Source organism: Scomber scombrus, chromosome 17 (genome assembly GCF_963691925.1).
Source record: "Scomber scombrus chromosome 17, fScoSco1.1, whole genome shotgun sequence".
In the NCBI taxonomy this organism is placed as follows: domain Eukaryota; kingdom Metazoa; phylum Chordata; class Actinopteri; order Scombriformes; family Scombridae; genus Scomber; species Scomber scombrus.
In genome coordinates, this window is record NC_084986.1 from 23,330,047 (window position 1) to 23,349,017 (window position 18,971).

Genomic DNA, 18,971 nt, shown 5'->3' on the forward strand with positions numbered 1-18,971 from the left:
TCAATTACTTCATCAAAACAATAACTTATTACTACAGTATTGCAACATTGTGATGATTGTGTTTTTTGTCAAATATGGGGCTCTATGACAGAGAAATGAGATATGGACATAGTTTCAGGCTTTGTTAGGATGAACTGATCTCTTGTTTTAGTCTCCTGAAGCAAGATAAGCAGCAATAAAGCCTCAAAGAGCAATAAATGAACACTACTTATGCTTTATTGTAACTGCAAGGCTTGTAACAATGACAGATTATGGGATGGGGATGGAGGGGGGCAGGTGACAGGAAGTCATTCTCTGGCTTTTACCAGAATAAAAGGAGACAGGATGCAGGCACTTCTAGAAACAGACACGAGAGAGCAATCTTCTATTGATCACAACATGAACATCGTGAGGCGAGGCAACACCACGAGCTGTACATCAATAAATCATTAATGAGATCCAGTAGCTCTGCATTTAGCTCACACAAGCACACTTGATTACAAGCCACCTCCAAAATGTCAGTTTCCCTCCCTGTTCCCAAACTGTGAGCGGTGTTGATTTACTGAACAGGGGGCTATGAGATTTGAGGACTGAAATTAGGGGGTGTATATTTAAAAATGTGATGTTTTTAGCTTTCTTGACAACTGTGACAGCAGGTCTTGTTACTGTTCAAGTATGTTATTGAATTTAGGATAACTTGCTACATGGGGGGAAGAAATGATTGCAAAAATGATCAAACTGATTCAAATAAATGATCTATGTCCAATATGGAGCATTTCATGATTTCAACTGTTTCAATATAATCATGCATGTTCCTTCTGGTCCTGAACCTCTATAAAACCATGACGACGCATCCTCCTCAAGTACTAAATTAAGGTATTTCTTGTATTCTTGTGTCAAAGATGAAATAACATTGGTTGAAGCTTGTCTGATGTTTTTTGGGGAGTCCGTTGTTTCCCTCATTTTTATTTTACTTCAGCAAATCAAATAAAAAAAACAGTCACTCTTTATTTCTCACTCAAACTAACACATGAACAATGTCGCCCGATGATACCGAAGTTCCACCTCTTCTCTGCCATTTACGGTCGCAGCTGGACGGCAGCATCACCACATCAGGGTTTAATGACAAAAAAATGATATGGACACACCGTTCATTTGTTGCGACGTTTTCACAACACACACAGTAAATGGATATGCGGAAGAAATTTGTTGTCATCGAATGAACTTCTTGTCTCTCAGTCGGTGGTTTCTGAGGTCAAGAAGGAACTTTAAAGCTCTGATTGTGAAGTTACAGTATATTCTGATGCTGGACACACACGGATTGCATTCTTTACAAACTTAACTCATCATGCTCCATTGTTTTGTTGTTTTTTACGAGCCACCTCCGTCAGATCACTCCCCAATGTAACATCTGAACCCAAAAACTAGCTGACACATTCAGACTGGCGATCATCTTTGGTAACCCCTGCTTTAAAATGGTGCTCTAGAGAGTGTTGCCTTCATTGAAACAAATGGAACTAAATCAATCTTCTAAAAGTCTGAACTCAAACCGAACCGATCTGGCTGAGATTAACGCTATTTTAAGGAATGTGGCTTTATGAAGAAGAAATGTAGCAAAAGAAACAAAACAACAACAAAAAAAATTGGCAATAAATAGATTTTCAGAAGTATGTACAAAAGATTCAGTCGGCTAATAAGCGGTCAGGTGCCTCCTTGCTGATGTTGTCATGTGGTGCAGATACTTGAAGAGCAGCGACCGCTAAGCTGTGTCGAGGGGAATCCAGGTCCTGTGCTTGCACCGGTCACAGCGTGGGCCCCATGTCAAGTTTAAAAAAAAGGTCTCCTATCAATTAAAAACGAAAAATGTTTAACAGACACATGGCAGGAAAATGTGTGGACTTTTCTGAACCTTCCTTGGTCCTATTTATTTACAAGCTAATGGCAAAATCACTACATGTCATCACTAGACATGTCACATCTCTTCTAAGATAAGTTGGCCTACTCAGAAATGCCATCAGTTTGTATGACAGTGGTATAGAATCATATTTCTGTAACTTAGATTGCTATCTTCAATAAAAAAGCCATATGAAGCACAAACTGCAGCAGTTCTTCAGCCTGCGTGGTGCTTTTCTAATGTTCTGACAACTCAACAAACGCACCCTAAGGCCAGAGAAGTGTGTGTGTGTGTGTGTGTGTGTGTGTGTGTGTGTGTGTGTGTGTGTGTGTGTGTGTGTGTGTGTGTGTGTGTGTGTGTGTGTGTGTGTGTGTGTGTGTGTGTGTGGGGGTATTGACAAACTGTCAGTACTGTCTCGAGGATGGAGGGGTGGTAGTCTGTGGCGAGCCAACATCAGCGGGATCAGCATCAGCATCAGCATCACAGGTCTGCTGCTCACAGTCTGTCCAGCAGGGAGGAGTCGGCATCGGGGCCGCCAGGACTCAGTTCACACAGATAGAAGAGGGACTCCTCGCTTGCCTCGGCCTCCGTCAGAGGCTCGAGGCGGATCAGGGAGCTACGGCCCGGCTGCTTCAGCTCCAGGCTGGTGTCCAGCAGCTCCGCGGGTGGCTCGGCGTCCACGGTGCCGGAGCTGGAGGATGACTGGAGGAGTGTGTTGGAGGCGCCGGTGCTGCTGCTGCTGCCCAAGTCCAGCTCTGAGGGAGAGGTGCAGCCATCGAAGAGGGACAGCAGGGGGCAGGTGGTGTACTGGATCAACTGCTTATCTGAACACAAACAAAAGAAACTGTCTGAACTATCTGAAGTGGTGTTCAACTGTGACATTTTTAATTACAAAAAAAAGTTTAAAAAAGTAAGATAAAAGGAGCCGAAAAATAGAGATTATTTTTAGTAGATTATTAACTCATTTTCTTTTTGTTAAAATTAATATTATAAAATTGGTATCAACACAAGTATTGCTCACAAACTGGTGTCAAGATATCAGTACCAGTATTCAAACATTTTTGTTGAGCTCGTAGGACTTGACACCCTCCTTCATTGGTTTTTCGTTGATAGGCCCACAACACCTCCAGAGGGCTCAACAGTGACACCTGGTGTCCCAGAACGATAACCAGCCCTATACAAAAACCATGCAGGCACAGTTCTTAAGGTCATCTGAGGCCGGAGTGTGTGTAGCTCCACTCACCTGTGTTACCTCCCTCTGTCCTGCCTCTGTTCAGCTGTGCTGTGTTCTCTTTGGAGGACGCACTCTCCTGGAAACACAGAGAGGAAATTAAACCCAAGAAGAAGAAGATATGGCCTAAAAATGGCATTAAATAGAAGTGTTCCTAATATTTTGCCCCCCTCATATATGTTAATGCAGTGGACAACACTTTTCAGTGTAATGTACTGTGGTGTAATGGAGTAATAATGGATATAGTGGATAATTTTGTTAACATGTTTCACATTACTCTACGGAATATGTAAACATGATGTCACACTCTCAACAGTGTGTTTCTCAGCTTATCAATAAACCTGAATGGGAACCAATTAAAATATGTTGTGTACAGTCTGCAGACATATTGAGTCATTTTACCTCTAGGGAATCAAAATCCAAGCCAAACTGTTTTCCATAAAGCATGGCCTGGAAGTCCTCCAGACTGCAATCAATACTGTCCAGATAGTCCATCAGCTCCATCCTGACACACACACACACACACACACACACACACACACACACACACACACACACACACACACACACACACACACACACACACACACACAAGACCATGCTCCATTAGTATCTTGCAACTTATTTTTATGATCATTATTATTCTGCACTTATATTTCGTCACCAATATATCAGGAACACATTGCCCCAGAAAGAATAACACTGTAGGGTGGTTTCAGTACTGTGGCCTTTGGCTGGAGGGCATAAAACAGCCACTGTCTAAACACCCATAATGTATAAATTAAGTGAAAGACACATAGATGATGTGTTCATTACCATCTGCATTGTTCTCCTGGTCTACATTGATGTACTTACTTGCCCAGCAGGTTGATGTTCTGTGATATTGCTCCATTCTCATTCAGTATGGAGTCCATTATTTTGAGAGGGTCTTCCAGACTGAAGCCTGATGGTTTATTGAGCTGCAGGGCGCTACTGTTTGGTCCGCTGCTGTCAGAAGTGCTGCTCCTCTGCTCGTCCGCCGTCGCTGACATGGCGCCCTCTGTCTGTTTGGTGTCATCTGTGCAGGTGGTGCTCGCCTCCGTCTCGCCTATCAGCCCTGTGCAGCTGTCCAGCTCTACTTCCACGATTTCTACATCACTGAAGGAGTTTCATACAGCTTGTTATTATGAAAGACACACTACTGACTGATATACACTGGGGCTGTTGGAACCAATTTCGGAGGTCAAACATAATTCGAATCGGGAAAAAAAAGGTACTAACCAAGTACTGAAACGACTCTTCAAATGTGTATTTTTTATATTTTTATAAATGTATTGGCTAACGTTAGTGTAGTGACATGTCTGTCCTCCCTCCTGCTCACTGTGGTAAACACATGCACCTGTTAGGCACCAGGTATTCTCATGTCTCCCTGGGTCTGGGTGCTGGTTTTCAGCAGAAACTCTCTGCCTGCCCACTCCATTTAGGAGTGGGAACAGAGGTGAGTTTAAGGAGTTTATATAGGCTAAGCAAGGTAGTGAGAGATGAGCAACACCTATATTTGAAGACGCTCCAGCAGCAGTTTGCTCAAGTAAGCAGAGGGCTAACCAGAAGTTTGGCAGCTCACCTAAGGAATGTCTCTAGTCTCTTGTGGGTGTGTTGATTTGGAACTGCCATGAAACAATCAGAAAATAACCTTTCATTACTCTTATTCACGTGCTTTCTTGCAACCACTGCTTGCCTTCTTCATTTACTCTTTAACTCCCCTGACCACCACTTCTTTCTCTCAATGTGGTGAAAACGCCAGTCCTCCATTTCATTTAAATGGAGGTAGTGCATTTAGCCTACAAGGGTTTTGGCTGCAATGGTGCCTTAGCAGCCTGCAGCAAGAAAGTTAATCCAGAATCAACCCGGTGTGCTAGCCAATCAAAGCCAGCAATCAAGATTCATCAGTGCTGTTTAATCTTACCATGAGTGAGAACAAAGATATTACTAGGAAGAGTGGAGAACATTTCTCTTTGCTGTAAATGTTATAAAGTTAAGTTAGGCTTACTCACTCATTTCTAAAAAGATGAGAGAAAAAGAGAGCGAGAAAACAGAGAGAGACAGAGAGCAGCTGTGGTCGAACGAGCTAGAGAGTGAGTGAAAAGAGTTAGCAGGGGTACCAAGAAAGCTGGTGAATCAGATCAATGAAACATTCTTTTCTGACTGTTTCTCAGTGGTTATGTTCAAGAGCACAAATAAACACACCCGCATACCATCATACAACCCTGCTGCAATGCCTGACTTGGTCTGTCACGGCCTACCTCTGATGTCTGTGATCATGAAGTCTTTTGAGCACCTTGTACTGTGAAGTTCCTTTACATCCATCACAGACCCACTCCTAAAAACCCCTGCAGTAAACATCCTCTAGCATCTGGACACTGTGGGAACCTACACCAGAGTCCTGTTGGTGGAATTCAGCTCAATCAACCTGGTTTTTAACATAATCAACGTGGTTTTTAACACAATCATACCAGCCCTGCTACAGGACAAGCTCTCCCAGCTGCATGTGCCTGGGCCGATGTTCACTGGGCTCATCACTGGTGGGGATAAGATCGCTTACAGGGGGGAGATTGACCACGTGGTCAAACCAACTTGGAGCTCAACACTTTTAAGACAGTGGAAATGGTTGTGGATTTCAAAAAGGGATCCAGCCCCTGTTAGCCTGTGTGATTTCCCCAGTTGACAATGTGGAGTTCTTTTGCTTCTTGGGAACCATCATCAGACTGGACTTAAAGTGGTGGCTGAACAACAGCAGCCTCACCAAGAAGGCTCAGCAGAGGATGTACTTCCTGCACCTGTCAAAGTCAATGATGGTACACTTCTACTCTGCAAACACTGAGGCCATGCTATCAACTCCATCACCATCAGGTTGGAATATCTGAGCTGTACCAGATTGTTATGGATGATGTGACAATACAGTTTATCCAGCAGTGAAGACATAGAAGCAGGAGGTAACTAACATAGACACTGTGGTAAGCCACTGTGAAACTGTTCCAACTTTACCCTCATGTATAACATATACCAACAGTGTAAATGCATTACAACAGTGTGAATAGTGTCAGGTCAGTAGTGTTACCTCTGCTCATAGGCTCTGGGTGAATCGTCTGTGACTTCAGCAGACAACTCAGCTTCACTCTCTGTCAGGTCACAGATGATAACGTCATCTGACATCTCTGAACCCTTCACACCATTCAGACTGTTGACAGATGACTAGACAAGACACACACATAATCAAAGAGTGTAGACTGCAGAGAAGTCCCTTTTCATAACTTCTCCCATATGGTATATTCTACGATATTTACTTTAATGTATAATATATAAAATATGATAAGAAGAATACAATAATTCACTGTTGTACACTATGGTTGATATTTGCCATGTTTATGTTAGTGGGTAGCGATTGTTACTGACCTGTTCCATGCACACTTTGTCATCATAGAGCTGATGAATGAATTTGGACTTCTTTCCATTGCTGTTCATAAGAATTGGCCTGTAGATCATAGTTTACAGTATATTAGTGAAAATACACAGATTAAAAAATGAAGATGTGCTTCGTCATTAACATATTACTGTAAATTCAAATTAGCAGTGGTCAAACAAACAGAAGTACTTTTCAGGCAGCATTTTGAGCTTTGATAGTTCCAGGTTGGAGCAGTATTGACTGACCTTTTACGTTTTAAATTCAGGATGCGATTGTTCTGTACCAATGTGACGATGAAATGTATCAACTGAAAAAAAAGAGAAGTGTCAAAGATTTTGAAGAAAATGCAACTGGATTTGAGATCTGAGGGAAAAAAGGCTGTTTATTCAATGTATTCAGAATGAAACAGCTTTTCTGATTTATGTTTTTTACTTTGATTATTAGTGGGATCTCTAAATGAAACATCAACATGCTCCCAACCTTACCTTCTTGATGAGTTGCTGTTGCTGGGCGTGTTTCTGTCTCAGATCGGAGATCTCCCTCCACAGTGCTTCATTCTCTCTAAACCATATAATAATATAGGTTAATTTACATTTGAATGAATGAAGTACTGGGTACTGATTTATCAAGCTTCTACAGTAGGAGTATGAAATCACTCCTAACTGGCCAAAAATTCTCAGTGACCCTTTTTTTAGGACTAGGAGTAAAAGCATTGTATCAGCTGTCTTTAGGAAATCACTCCTATCTCTGTCAATATTTAGGAGAGCTCCAGAGGTTTCCTAACCTATTAGAAGTTTCCAGGAGACGACGTTCAGGTAGATACATTCTATCACAGGAGAGATGCTTTAGGGACACTTGATGTGAATGAACTTATTGACAGATCATTCAGAATGTCATTATTATTTATGTGGCCTATTTTAAATATTGGAGCAGTAGGGCTTGGGATCATTTTTTGGACTGATCAATGCATCTGCACTGACCTGGCAGAGTAGATGATGCTGTTGTCGGCTCTTGCAGTGACTTACAAGTCCCAAAAAGTGTCTTGTTTGGTATTTAGACAATCTGACATTCATGGGGTGGAGTCATGGGGTTGTGCAATACAGTAGAAACAATAATCACCCTAAAGGGACTGACACACCAACAATGCTGAAAGAGGTTATGCTCATTTCAGTCTCTTTATTTTTGCACTCCATTAGAATAACACTGCATGACTCACAGTTAAAAAAAACTCCTCAGTTCAGTCTCTGTCTCTTAATGGTCCATGTGAGCCCCTGTCTATTTAAGACCCCCTTACAGATAAGTCCCTCCTGTTCTGACTGGCCCACTTTCTGGAAGCTTGTGTTAAGTTCATCGGTTGTAATGTTTTCAGTCCAAGGTCTCAGTCAATCAGTACAATTGAGAGTGAGTGAATACAGACCCTCCACTAACCTTGACTGAGTTATCTACATTGACCATCTCTCTGTGTTCTGATCATGATCTATCCACTTTCTGTGATGACTTGTATACTGACCTCTTCAGTGTTGCCAGCCTGACGTCGATGCTTTCCTGCTTGCTGTGAACACTCTGAACACTTGCTAAGATCTTGCCCAGGTCTTCCTGTCGAATCTTACTGTCCTCTGGCCGGGTGTTGGAGACCTGAAAGACAGAAATTGCAATCAAATCTTGCCATTACATTATCTCAACACTGGAGCGACAGGAAACATAAATGGCAGAACATCTGTGATCTCAGTCAAATTCATGTGTTTTACGCAAGACATGACAATAATCACCCAATCAGAAAAGGAGACAAATAGTAGGGGTCATTCAGAATATTTTACGAGTCATCCATTCTTTACTATAGGTAGCTACCTATTGATGTCAAGCACTGTTGGAATCACTTGAGAGTCTTTAGTTACATTTTAAACAATCAATTATGCAGTGGTTAAAGTAAGAAAAGATTTGTGAGCCTGAAAAATTGTCCAATAGGAAATGTGTACAATGTATTGAATTAAGTGTTCTACTAATTTAAAACTGCTCTATGACTGAAATCAGGCACAGTGCCTAAGAACCTGTGATTATGTAATAGCAGCGCTATAGATAGATGGATAGATTAGGTAGGTAGGTAGGTAGGTAGGTAGGTAGGTAGATTAAATAGATAGGTGGAGTAGAGTAGGTAGGGTCGACTAGAGTAGAGTAGAGTAGAGTAAGGTAGAGTATAGAAGGGTATGGTAGCGTAAAGTAGGGTATGGTGTAGGGTACGGTACAGTAGAGTAGGTAGGGTAGGGTATGGTAGTGTAGGGTAGGATAGAGTAGAGTAGGTAGGGTAGAGCAGAATAGGTAGAGTAGGTAATGTAGAGTATGGTAGTGTAAGGTAGACTAGAGTAGAGTAGAGTAGGGTATGGTAGTGTACGGTAGACTAGAGTAGAGTAGGGTATGGTAGTGTACGGTAGACTAGAGTAGGGTATAGTAGTGTAGGATAGGTTAGAGTAGAGTAGGTAGGGTAGAGTAAGGTATGGTAGTGTAGAGTAGAGTAGAGTATGGTAGTGTAGGATAGGGTAGAGTAGGGTAGTGTAGAGTAGGGTAATGTAGGGTAAGGTAGAGTAGAGTAGCATGGAGTAGAGTAAAATAGAGTAGAGTAGGGTATGGTAGTGTAGTGTAGTGTAGGATAGGGTAGAGAAGAGTACAGTCGAGTACAGCAGGCATAATTTAATCAGCAAGGAATTTCCATCAGCAATAAAATCAGTACAAATAGCTAACCACACTCCACCTTCCTCTTTATGTTCTCCAGCAGGTCATCCTGTCCATGTTTGAAGTAGGGGTGCTGAAATTCCACTGGACCGTCTCTCTCCTGTTTCACAATGCCTGTGTCAATGTGCATCACTTTACGGAATCCATCTGCACACAGACGCAAAAACACACACAGTGACACGTTAAATACAACCACAAACACAAGTGTCCTATGAGAAAATCAGAAACTCAGGGGATATCATAAAGCACTCTGAACACAACGTCAAACAGTCAGGACCTGAATTGCTGGTGATGTTTGATGTACACTTGTATTCTATTATGGTCTTCTACTTGGTATTTGGTCTCTAAAGAAGTTTCTGTCAACGGATGAATACCAGAAACTACAGAATAAGAAATCAAACACAATATCTTCATCTCTCAAAAATGAATCAAAAATTCTAACACTGTCAACAATAGGGCTGGGTATCGGTATTCAATACCTTTGAGGTATTGACTGAAATGAATAAATACCAACTAGCATTGAAACGTCTACCGTCAAACGATACCTCCAATCGATCCTTTTTGCACCCAGAGCTAGAAAATATTTGTATGGACTTCCTCACAGCCAATCAACACAAGCATTTTTCGATTTAATGCGATATGTGATCGGCCCACTGCCACAGCATCTACAATTCATCTGTGGTGGTGAAGTTGCAATTTAACGCTCCTATTCACATGATGGGTATTAAATGAAGCGCTCAATTGGTATCAGTGTCACTTTAAGGGTACTTAGATTGGTACTGGTATCGTGATTTTAAAACGATACCCAGCCCTAGTCAACAATAACTGCTGGTCTATAGTATCAAATGTTTTTAAATGGTACAGTTCCTATTTATCTGGTATTTCCATGTACAATCCATTCAAAGCACTGCCCATCTGCAGAGTTAAGACCTTAACTGAAACCAAGGTCTAAGGTTAGGGATGGTCAATAATCCAATATGACTGCTTATTGATTTTCAGTGGAATTAAGAAAACTTAGACAATATGATAATATATACCATAACACACTAATTAATTAATTGTCAGAGATTATGACATGCTGCACATACTATGACTGCTAAAACTGTCTCTGGTTGTGTAAGGCCATTTTGAAATTGTTGCAGATCACTTGACAGGACTTTACAACAATATTGGATTTTTTGTATGATTTTTTGATCGGTGTGAGTAAGACCTTTCATTGGTCAAGTATTTAATTCAATGGATTAGCCAAAAACAGACATTCCTACCCATTTATTTTACCAAATGAATGGTTTCTCAACTGTTTTTGAAAGCTAACTATCTACCCACAATTAACTACCATTAACTGATTTGGCCACTTTGGGTCTTGGACACAACGACACAAAGTTATTATCACACTCGGAGCAACATTATTATTCATTTAGATTCCCTTATGAATGTAAGTCACTTTTTTAGATCTGTTTCTGTTCTTTACCAACTCCTGAGGGAAATATTTGACTATTTAGATGCTAAATGCTCCACTATGTCCACCAGCTAATACTCCACTAAATGTGTCTGCTGGGTTCAAACTCACTTTAAAGCTCTGTAAAGCCGAGAGGAGATGCACAGTCACTAATAATTATCTGTAGGTTCATCACCATGAGCCACGCCTCTCACATTACACACTGTTGTTTAATACATTGTTATTATGTTTATGTTATTATTATATCTATATTTCCCATTCCTTACTGGAATCACATGGAAGTTGAGTCTTATGTAATGCACAACACTAGGCCATAATTAATTGATTTGAACATTTATTTACATGTGATTCTGCATATGTTTGCCTTATTGTGATGTACAGTCACTGGCCTCTTCCTTAGGAACACCTGTACAATCTAATTTAATCCAATACAACAGCTCTGCTTTAAATTCTACTTTTATTAAGTTAATACATTTCCAGTTTTTGTTGACATTATCAGAAAGGTGATAATTCTACTTTATGTTTATTACTAAGGTCATAGTGGGTGGCCATTAACATACATGAGAGGGGCAAAATATTAAGAACACCAGTCAATACAATGCACCTTTGTACACCACCACCACTTAGTATGACCTCAGTAATAAACATAAAGTAGAATTATCAACTTTTTGACAATGTTAACAAAAACTGAAAATCTACCAAGTTGAAAAAAATTGATATGGAAGAGCTGTTGTATTGGATTGAATTAGATTGGACAGGCGTACCTAATGAAGAGGCCCTAACATTAATCCCAAGCCAAATATTCTGCACTGGACCACTCCACTGTGTCTCTGACGCTATATATGAAGCATCTCTATCCCCCAGCTTATAAAATGTTTACATGTAGTGTTGTGGATACTACAGCATTTGTCCAGCTTTGTTCAACACTGACTAAACACTGATCTCTGTCCCTGCTTTTTGGCTTTATGTAGAGATGTATCAGTACTATGACATTCACCTGCCAGGCTATTTACATACTTATATTTAAACTAAACCTAAAAGTATAAGTTTGGCTGTATTTGTGTCACTACTGAATCAAACATACCTATTCAGGAGACACTCTGGATAAGTCCAAAAGCAGACAGTGTGTACTGTAGTAATTACAAACACAAGATAAGACACAAATGCAGTCTTACACATATTGAGCTGTCTGATGAAGCTGGCCATGTTGTTGTGCTTGAAGAACTTGGGGAGGATCTCCTTGGCAAAACGCTGCTCATCCAACACCAGGAAGCTGTTGCCCTCCTGTAAACAATCAACACCACCATGACACACACAGAACAGCTCCTTATAGGGGGCTAACGTTAAGATGAATGGATGTATTTTTAGTGTCACTGAACGCCTTCCTCTTAACACTGTGCTGAGCTTTTACAATGACTCAGTGCTCCAAAACTGAAATGACAATGTGATGACGCAGGGGCATATTATCAGTGTATAGCTAACCAATAGGTGCATAATAAAGGAAAAAGATTGTTTAGCTTTAGCTGTTTGCTAATAGCTTTAACATATACGCTAAAACGAGACGGTGGCATAGCATGCATGGCTAATAAACTACTCATTTTCATTTTCGTTGTGTGGCGAGATGCTTCACTCACCCGCTACGTTAACTCCAGGCTACCGCCCCCCCTAAACTAGCTTTGCGTTAGCTTTCCTAACAGCAATGCTAAAGTATGCATAGTTGTTGTTTTTTTAGCGTTACCTGACTCCAGCAAATACATTCATTGGTGTCTGCATCCTCGACCAGAGTCCACAGCTTGGTGAGGAAAGCTGGGACGTTCGAATTGTGTTTCATGTCGAAGGTTTAAAGAGAAAAACGCAAGGCAGGCTTTAAATGCGCAATATTCGCTGTGTTTTGACTCCTGAGTGAGAAGCTAGAGAAGTGTGTCGCTTTGAAGGAAAATGCTAATGTCTTACAACTTCCGTTTCTAGAAGAGAAGCGGATTGGTCGGAGAGGTGTTTACGTAAGAGTCCTCACGTGGAGTACCACGCAGACAACAAAAAAAGAGTTGTGTACGTGTCTCACATCAACAGCCAAAATGTCCAACATGAATATGCGAAATAAATGAAAAGGGGGTTCACTGCTTTTTCTCCACCCAGAGCCTTATATAGAAGAGAGTTGCTACAGCAGGTCACGTGACTCATGTATCGAATAGTTCCAAAATGCTGATTCAGATGTATTTTCCACAGAGAACATCAAGATTCACCATCAAAAACCCTTTTCTTGTACGCAAATGTTGTGTATAGGTAATGTGAAGCTTAGATCACAGTGTTTAAATGTTTCCTTCTTCTCCTTCTTCTTAGTCTTTGTACGGCTGTAGCAGACTATAATAGTGCATAATCGCCACCTTATGGTCTGTAATGATTACTGCAATGGTTTACATACCTAAAAACACTTAATTAATACAAAATGCTAAAACAAAAAAAAAATCCTGTTGCTTTCAAATACTCTAAAACACATCTGGTGATCTTATCTTATCTTTGACAGTCTCCACCTTTATATTTCACCTGAAAACGTACTTTCCGAGTGGCATACTCTGTCTCACACTAACTATGCAATCACATTCTTGTTTATTTATTGTACCATTGCTCTATGTAGTCATATTCATATTTATTTATCTATCTTTGCAAAATTATACTAATTTCCACATCAATTTATATTGTTTTATGTACTGTCGTTGTGCTATGTGTGTCATGTAAGGTGTCCTTGAGTGCTTTGAAAGGCGCCTTTAAATATAATAATAATAATAATAATAATAATAATAATAATAATTATTATTATTATTATTATTAATAATGAATACACAAATTCACATTCATAAATTCACCATCAGTCATTAATAGTTGTTTGATTAAGCCTTAGACAGACATTTGCAAATCACTATTTTATGGTCCAGGAGAACATTTTATAGAATATGAAGAATACAACAATATGTTTAAACTGTGTTTTTTGAATTTTGAACATTTGCATATTTAAACATGTGTATCAGTATCAGCAAAAAATTTGTGCATTTTATTTCTATATTTGTGGGTCACATTAGGAAAAGTCCAGTTAAAGAAATGTGTATACTGTATGGTGTTTTTACAACTCTGAAATGTAAAAAGGGGTCAAATTTGACCTTGAACAGTTTATAAGGCTTTAAAAAATAGAAAATTCTGGTTGCTGCTGACTGTGTTTTGTAATGACATTTTTATCTGATTGGCCTGTTTTTGATGCATCAATGCATTTGATTGGTGTGTGGTCCAAGACGGGGTGTTTTCTAGTTTGCAAAATCCATTTTAAAGCACAAATTAGATATTAAATCAGTAACAGATGAATGTACAAATGTAAATAACTACTTTACTTCATTTAAACCATTTAAATGATATCTTATAAAAGTAAAATTACTGTGTTTGGAAAAAAAACTCAAAAAAGTACAAGTAAACAAAACAGCTACTCAATTAGAGTAATGTGAGTACTTGTCATTAGTCACTTCCACCTCTGCTTATTGTTCATATTTATTTCTATGTGCATTCTCTTTGGAAAATTGTAAGTAAGGACCAAAATAAATCACTACTGCTAATGTTTGCAGTAATCACACAATGCAATAAAATTAAATTAAGTGCATGTGAGCCATGCAAAAAAAGCCCTGGCTCCAAGTGCTCTGGTCTGAGCCCTGCCCTCTCTATTTTCCTTTTCAGTTCCCCTTTTTTCATACTGTTAATATTTCATGAGACATGAGAATCTGCATGGCATGTTGAAGTATATCATCAATAGCTCCACCTTGTGACAACTAGTGAAACACCGCCATGCTACTTATTATCTCTTCAATGTAACATTCCATGGTAACCAAATTCAGCAAAGTTGTACAGATAGGGATGCTGAACACTTCTGTAGCATTTCATACATTTCACCTGTTGGTGGTGCTACAAAATTAAAAAAGAAAATGCTCCTGGAACAGAACCTTGCAGTGGCAGTAGCAGAAGTTGGCAACAACAGCAGACAGCTTGCAGCTCTTACATGCATTTTCTTTATAAAAGGCAAATATTATAGTCATGTTTAATATACTGTTGAGACTGGTGTGACCAAACCTCCTCCTTGATATAATGTCCTCCTCCTTTCTATTTATATTGCTTCCTTTCATCTCTTTTACTTTTATTTGAATGCTGTAGGGCAGGGCTATTTAAATATATTGTTTAGGGTGCCACATTGTCAGAAAGCTAAGGGCTCCGGGGGACATTTTCCTGAACTATTATACTCATTATGCATATATGCTGCTGACACATTCACACTTTTGTTTTTCAAATCTTTATTATTCTCTTCCATACATTTTCTGATCACTAACTAATTCTGCATATTTTCATTTTCATATAGTTATATCTTACCGACCATGACATGCTTCAAAATATTGTTATTTATTCATTTATTTAGCTTAGATGTAGTAAAAGTAGATGTGTAACCCAATGTAATATTAATAAAGGTTGAAAACCAACTTTTACCACCATTCAATACTGCTTTTAAGTCTGCAAATGTCTAAAATAAAATTTTATTAGGCTACATTTTATTCATGAGGTTTCAATTTCAATATAAATATTTGATCTGTTATTCATTAATTTCTGCTCCAGCACTAATTTTCAACAGGCCATACAACCTAGGTCAGGAATACATTTAATGTTTTTGATAATCAGTGGGCCCAAAGTGGAAGACTCTCTACAGACCTCCTCTGAAAAAGTGGACTGGTGACCTCCAGTGGAGGATCCTGCGTGGTACTATTGCCAACAATGCTTTTGTATTCTGTCAAACAGAAACAGACAACACAAACATCTAGAAAAATATAAAAGTCAAAAGGTAACTAAGCTAACTAATAAATCCTGTTTTACAAATATGCTGTGCACTTTGCAGTTAATACCAATTTAACTCAGTTTTTAAACTTTTAAGCAGTTAATATGAAAGTTGATGTTCAATTCCTCTACCCTCTCCCAGGGCAAGCAGGACCTTGAAATGGTGAGAGGAGTGTCAAAACCCAACATCCAGCCTCTGAGGAGAGGGATGAAAGAACATAGAGTTCATCAGTGTTTTTGTCAAGGGTGGTGTTCAAAGCCACTGATAAACTCAAGCTGACGTTTCACAGGACACCCAGCTGAAAGATGCCTCTTTGAGTCCACACTTGATTTCAGTAGGCTGGCAGCCAATCATTGGGCCTTAACATCTGGCAGCCCACTTTAATGTAGCATCCCTTTTGCTGGTCAGACTGCCAGATTTCCCAAAAGTGCGTATCGCTGACAGCAGTTTGGTGGTACTGCTTAGTCATCGCCACTAGCCCAGCAGTAAAGAGGGGAACCTGGCCACATCTTATCATATCCTCTATTACGTCCTCCACAAGAGAGACTTCGCCTGAATGTGATAGCTAAGAGGGAAATAAGTTTGAATGATATATTTATTTTTAAATTTCAGGTTGGCATTATACATTTAGGAACAGTCCTCAAAAGTAAAAACTGCCATTATGCACATTCTTCTCTACTGAAGCTATGAATGCAAGAATATGGTCTGTCTGTATGGTAGTCATATGGTTTGAACAACTCTGCTTCTAAACTGTACACCCTTCATATTAATAGCTTGTTCTAGATAGTGGAAGTTATTTGAAACAGTTTTACCATGTAAGTAGACATCTTAGATGTCAAAAGCCATCTCAAAAATTAATGCTGCTCGGACCTCAGCACCTTCTTGTTGTCCATGCTCTGGTAAAGCGTATACAGGGGGTTGCATATTCACATCAGGGAGGTCTTCATAAAAATGATCACCCTTTTGTCAGCCATGTTTTCAGGGTTTAAGTTGTGTCACCAATCAAAAAGTTTTCAATTTCATGTCCAGCAATGTTCACTTTGTCTTGACTTAACCCTCTACTGCACAACGTTGCCCTCGGGCAACACAAAGTTTATTAAAGCCCCATGTCCAAACCATCCAATCACAATCTAGTGTGGTTTGGGTGCCACTATCATGCATCATTTGAAGGCGGGACTTCCTTTTCTGATTGGCAGTCGCTGGACCACATGGCGTGACAAGAAGGTAAGATCATTTGCATTATTAATGGAATTTAATTTGATATAAACTTTAAATTAAAAATACCTTGTTGTGTATAAAGGTGTAAAGAAGCCTTTAAGAAGGTTTTTTATTTTTTGTTTGTTTAGAAATACACTTTTTCTTTTTGTTGCTTTAAGGCAACGTTGTGCGATAAGGGGTACTTTTTTGGATGTTTTTGTTATCATTGTTTTGTTTGTGTGTGGGTGAGTCATCACATCTTCACATGCATTTATATACAGTAAAAGCTATAAATAAGTGCTATAAATAACTTCTTTTTTATTTTAAATAACTTCTTTTAACACATTTTGACAGACAAAATGGACATAAGATGTTAGGGAAATCCCATCTGAGAGTGAGTACAGTGAGGTAGAGAGCAATGCCAGTGAAGAGTTGGATACAGAAAAAGGTTTGAGCAGAAGTGGAAAAATAGGGTATTAAATACTGATTCTTAATGTTATAGATCAGGACAGCAAAATAAATATTGATGTTTCAACTACTAGGCTATTGCATTCATATTTTCTTATTTGCTGTTTTTATCATTTCTATAGACATCCAAGATGGTGAGGATGAGGAGGAAGATAGTGGCCAAGAAGACTATCCTTCTGTAGAGAACTATACTACCCAGACCCCAAGATGGAAAACATCCCATACCACTGCCTCTTCAGTACATCCTCAATGGACAAGCATTCCCCAACCACCTGGTGATATTCAGTCACCTTATCTATACTTTAAAAGGTTGCTCAGACGAGATACTCGAATGCATTGTTCATGAAACCAACTTGTACAGTGTTCAGAATAATCCTGCCAAGCAACTCAATCTCACAGTCGATGAATTTGAACAGTTCTTTGGCACAGTGTTGCATATGTCTCTCTTCGGCCTCCCAGCCACCCGTATGTTTTGGAGCCACAGTAGCCGCATTGCGCAGGTTGCAGATGTGATGCCTCTCGCACGGTGGGAGGCCATTAAAAAATGTCTCCGTTTCAATGACAACAGTGGTCAGCCCACACGAGATATGCCAAACTACGATGAGCTCTACAAGATTCGGCCTCTCCTTGATCACATTTTACCTAAGCTGAAAGATCTTCCAATGCAGGAGACCTTATGTGTGGATGAGCAGATGGTGCCATTCAAAAGGCAAAAGTAGAATAAAACAATACCTACCCAAAAAGCCAAAGAAGTGGGGATACAAAGTTCTCGTCTTTTGTGGATCAGATGGCATTCCACACAATTTGGAGGTGTATGTGGGAAAGGCTGTCCATCCACCTGGGTTGCAAGATGTAGGAACAAGTGGGAACGTGGTATTGCGCCTGGCAGAACCAATTCCTAAAATAAAAATTTCAAGGTTTTCTTCAACAATTGGTTTACTTCTGTCCCATTGATGCTCGTGTTGGCCCAGCAAGCATCCATTGTGTAGGTACGGTGCGCTTGAACCGCTTGCCAGGCAGTTCTATGGTGAAGGATGAGGACCTAAAAAGGTCTGGCCGTGGGTCCTTCCAAAAAAAAAAGCATGTGTTGGTGTCACAGAGCTGTATGCTGTCAAATGGTACGACAATAGGTCAGTTACCCTCCTCAGTACCTATGTAGGAGCTCAGCCCGTGTCCCAGGTTGACCGATGGGACAAACGGCAAAAAAAAATCATTAAGGTCCCACGTCCTGCAATCGTGTCCACATATAATCAGCATATGGGAGGTGTCGACTTGCTGGATTCCCTGATTGCCTTGTACCACACAAACATAAGGTCAAAAAAGTGGTATCACCGCCTTGTCTTCCACATGATTGACCTGGTGGTGGTGACATGTTGGCTCATCTACCGGCGGGATTGTGCTGACAATGGAATGACGGGAAGTGACCTGATGCGACTGTATGCCTTCAAGTCACAGATTGCACACAGTCTCTGCAAATACCAAAAAGATGGAAGAAAAAGAGGGCGACCTAGTGGTGGAATGTCTCAGCAGTACGAGGAAAAGAGGAAGAAGCAGGGACCAACGGCTCCCATCCCCAACCAAGACATCCGCTTGGACAAAACCTCCCACTGGCCAATGATGTCTGAGAAAAAAGGTATGATGTAGGGTTCCTGGGTGCAAAGGAACACCCAAAGTTGTGTGCAGAAAGTGTAATGTGCACCTCTGCTTTACTGCGCA

General features: G+C 40.0%; 1 protein-coding gene across 1 annotated transcript; it reads right to left on the reverse strand.

Annotated features, from left to right (window-relative positions):
• Window positions 1-913: 913 nt before the first annotated feature.
• On the reverse strand, window positions 914-12,829 carry hsf2 (heat shock transcription factor 2). The gene is made up of 12 exons (XM_062436788.1): window positions 12,471-12,829; window positions 11,908-12,016; window positions 9,293-9,420; window positions 8,057-8,181; window positions 7,032-7,107; window positions 6,792-6,853; window positions 6,537-6,615; window positions 6,202-6,335; window positions 3,960-4,241; window positions 3,507-3,609; window positions 3,117-3,183; window positions 914-2,697 (listed from the first exon to the last, which is right to left on the reverse strand). Exons 1-12 carry the CDS (start codon window positions 12,561-12,563, stop codon window positions 2,369-2,371), a joined length of 1,587 nt encoding a protein of 528 aa, XP_062292772.1. The 5' UTR covers window positions 12,564-12,829; the 3' UTR covers window positions 914-2,368.
• Between the last annotated feature and the right edge of the window lie 6,142 nt (window positions 12,830-18,971).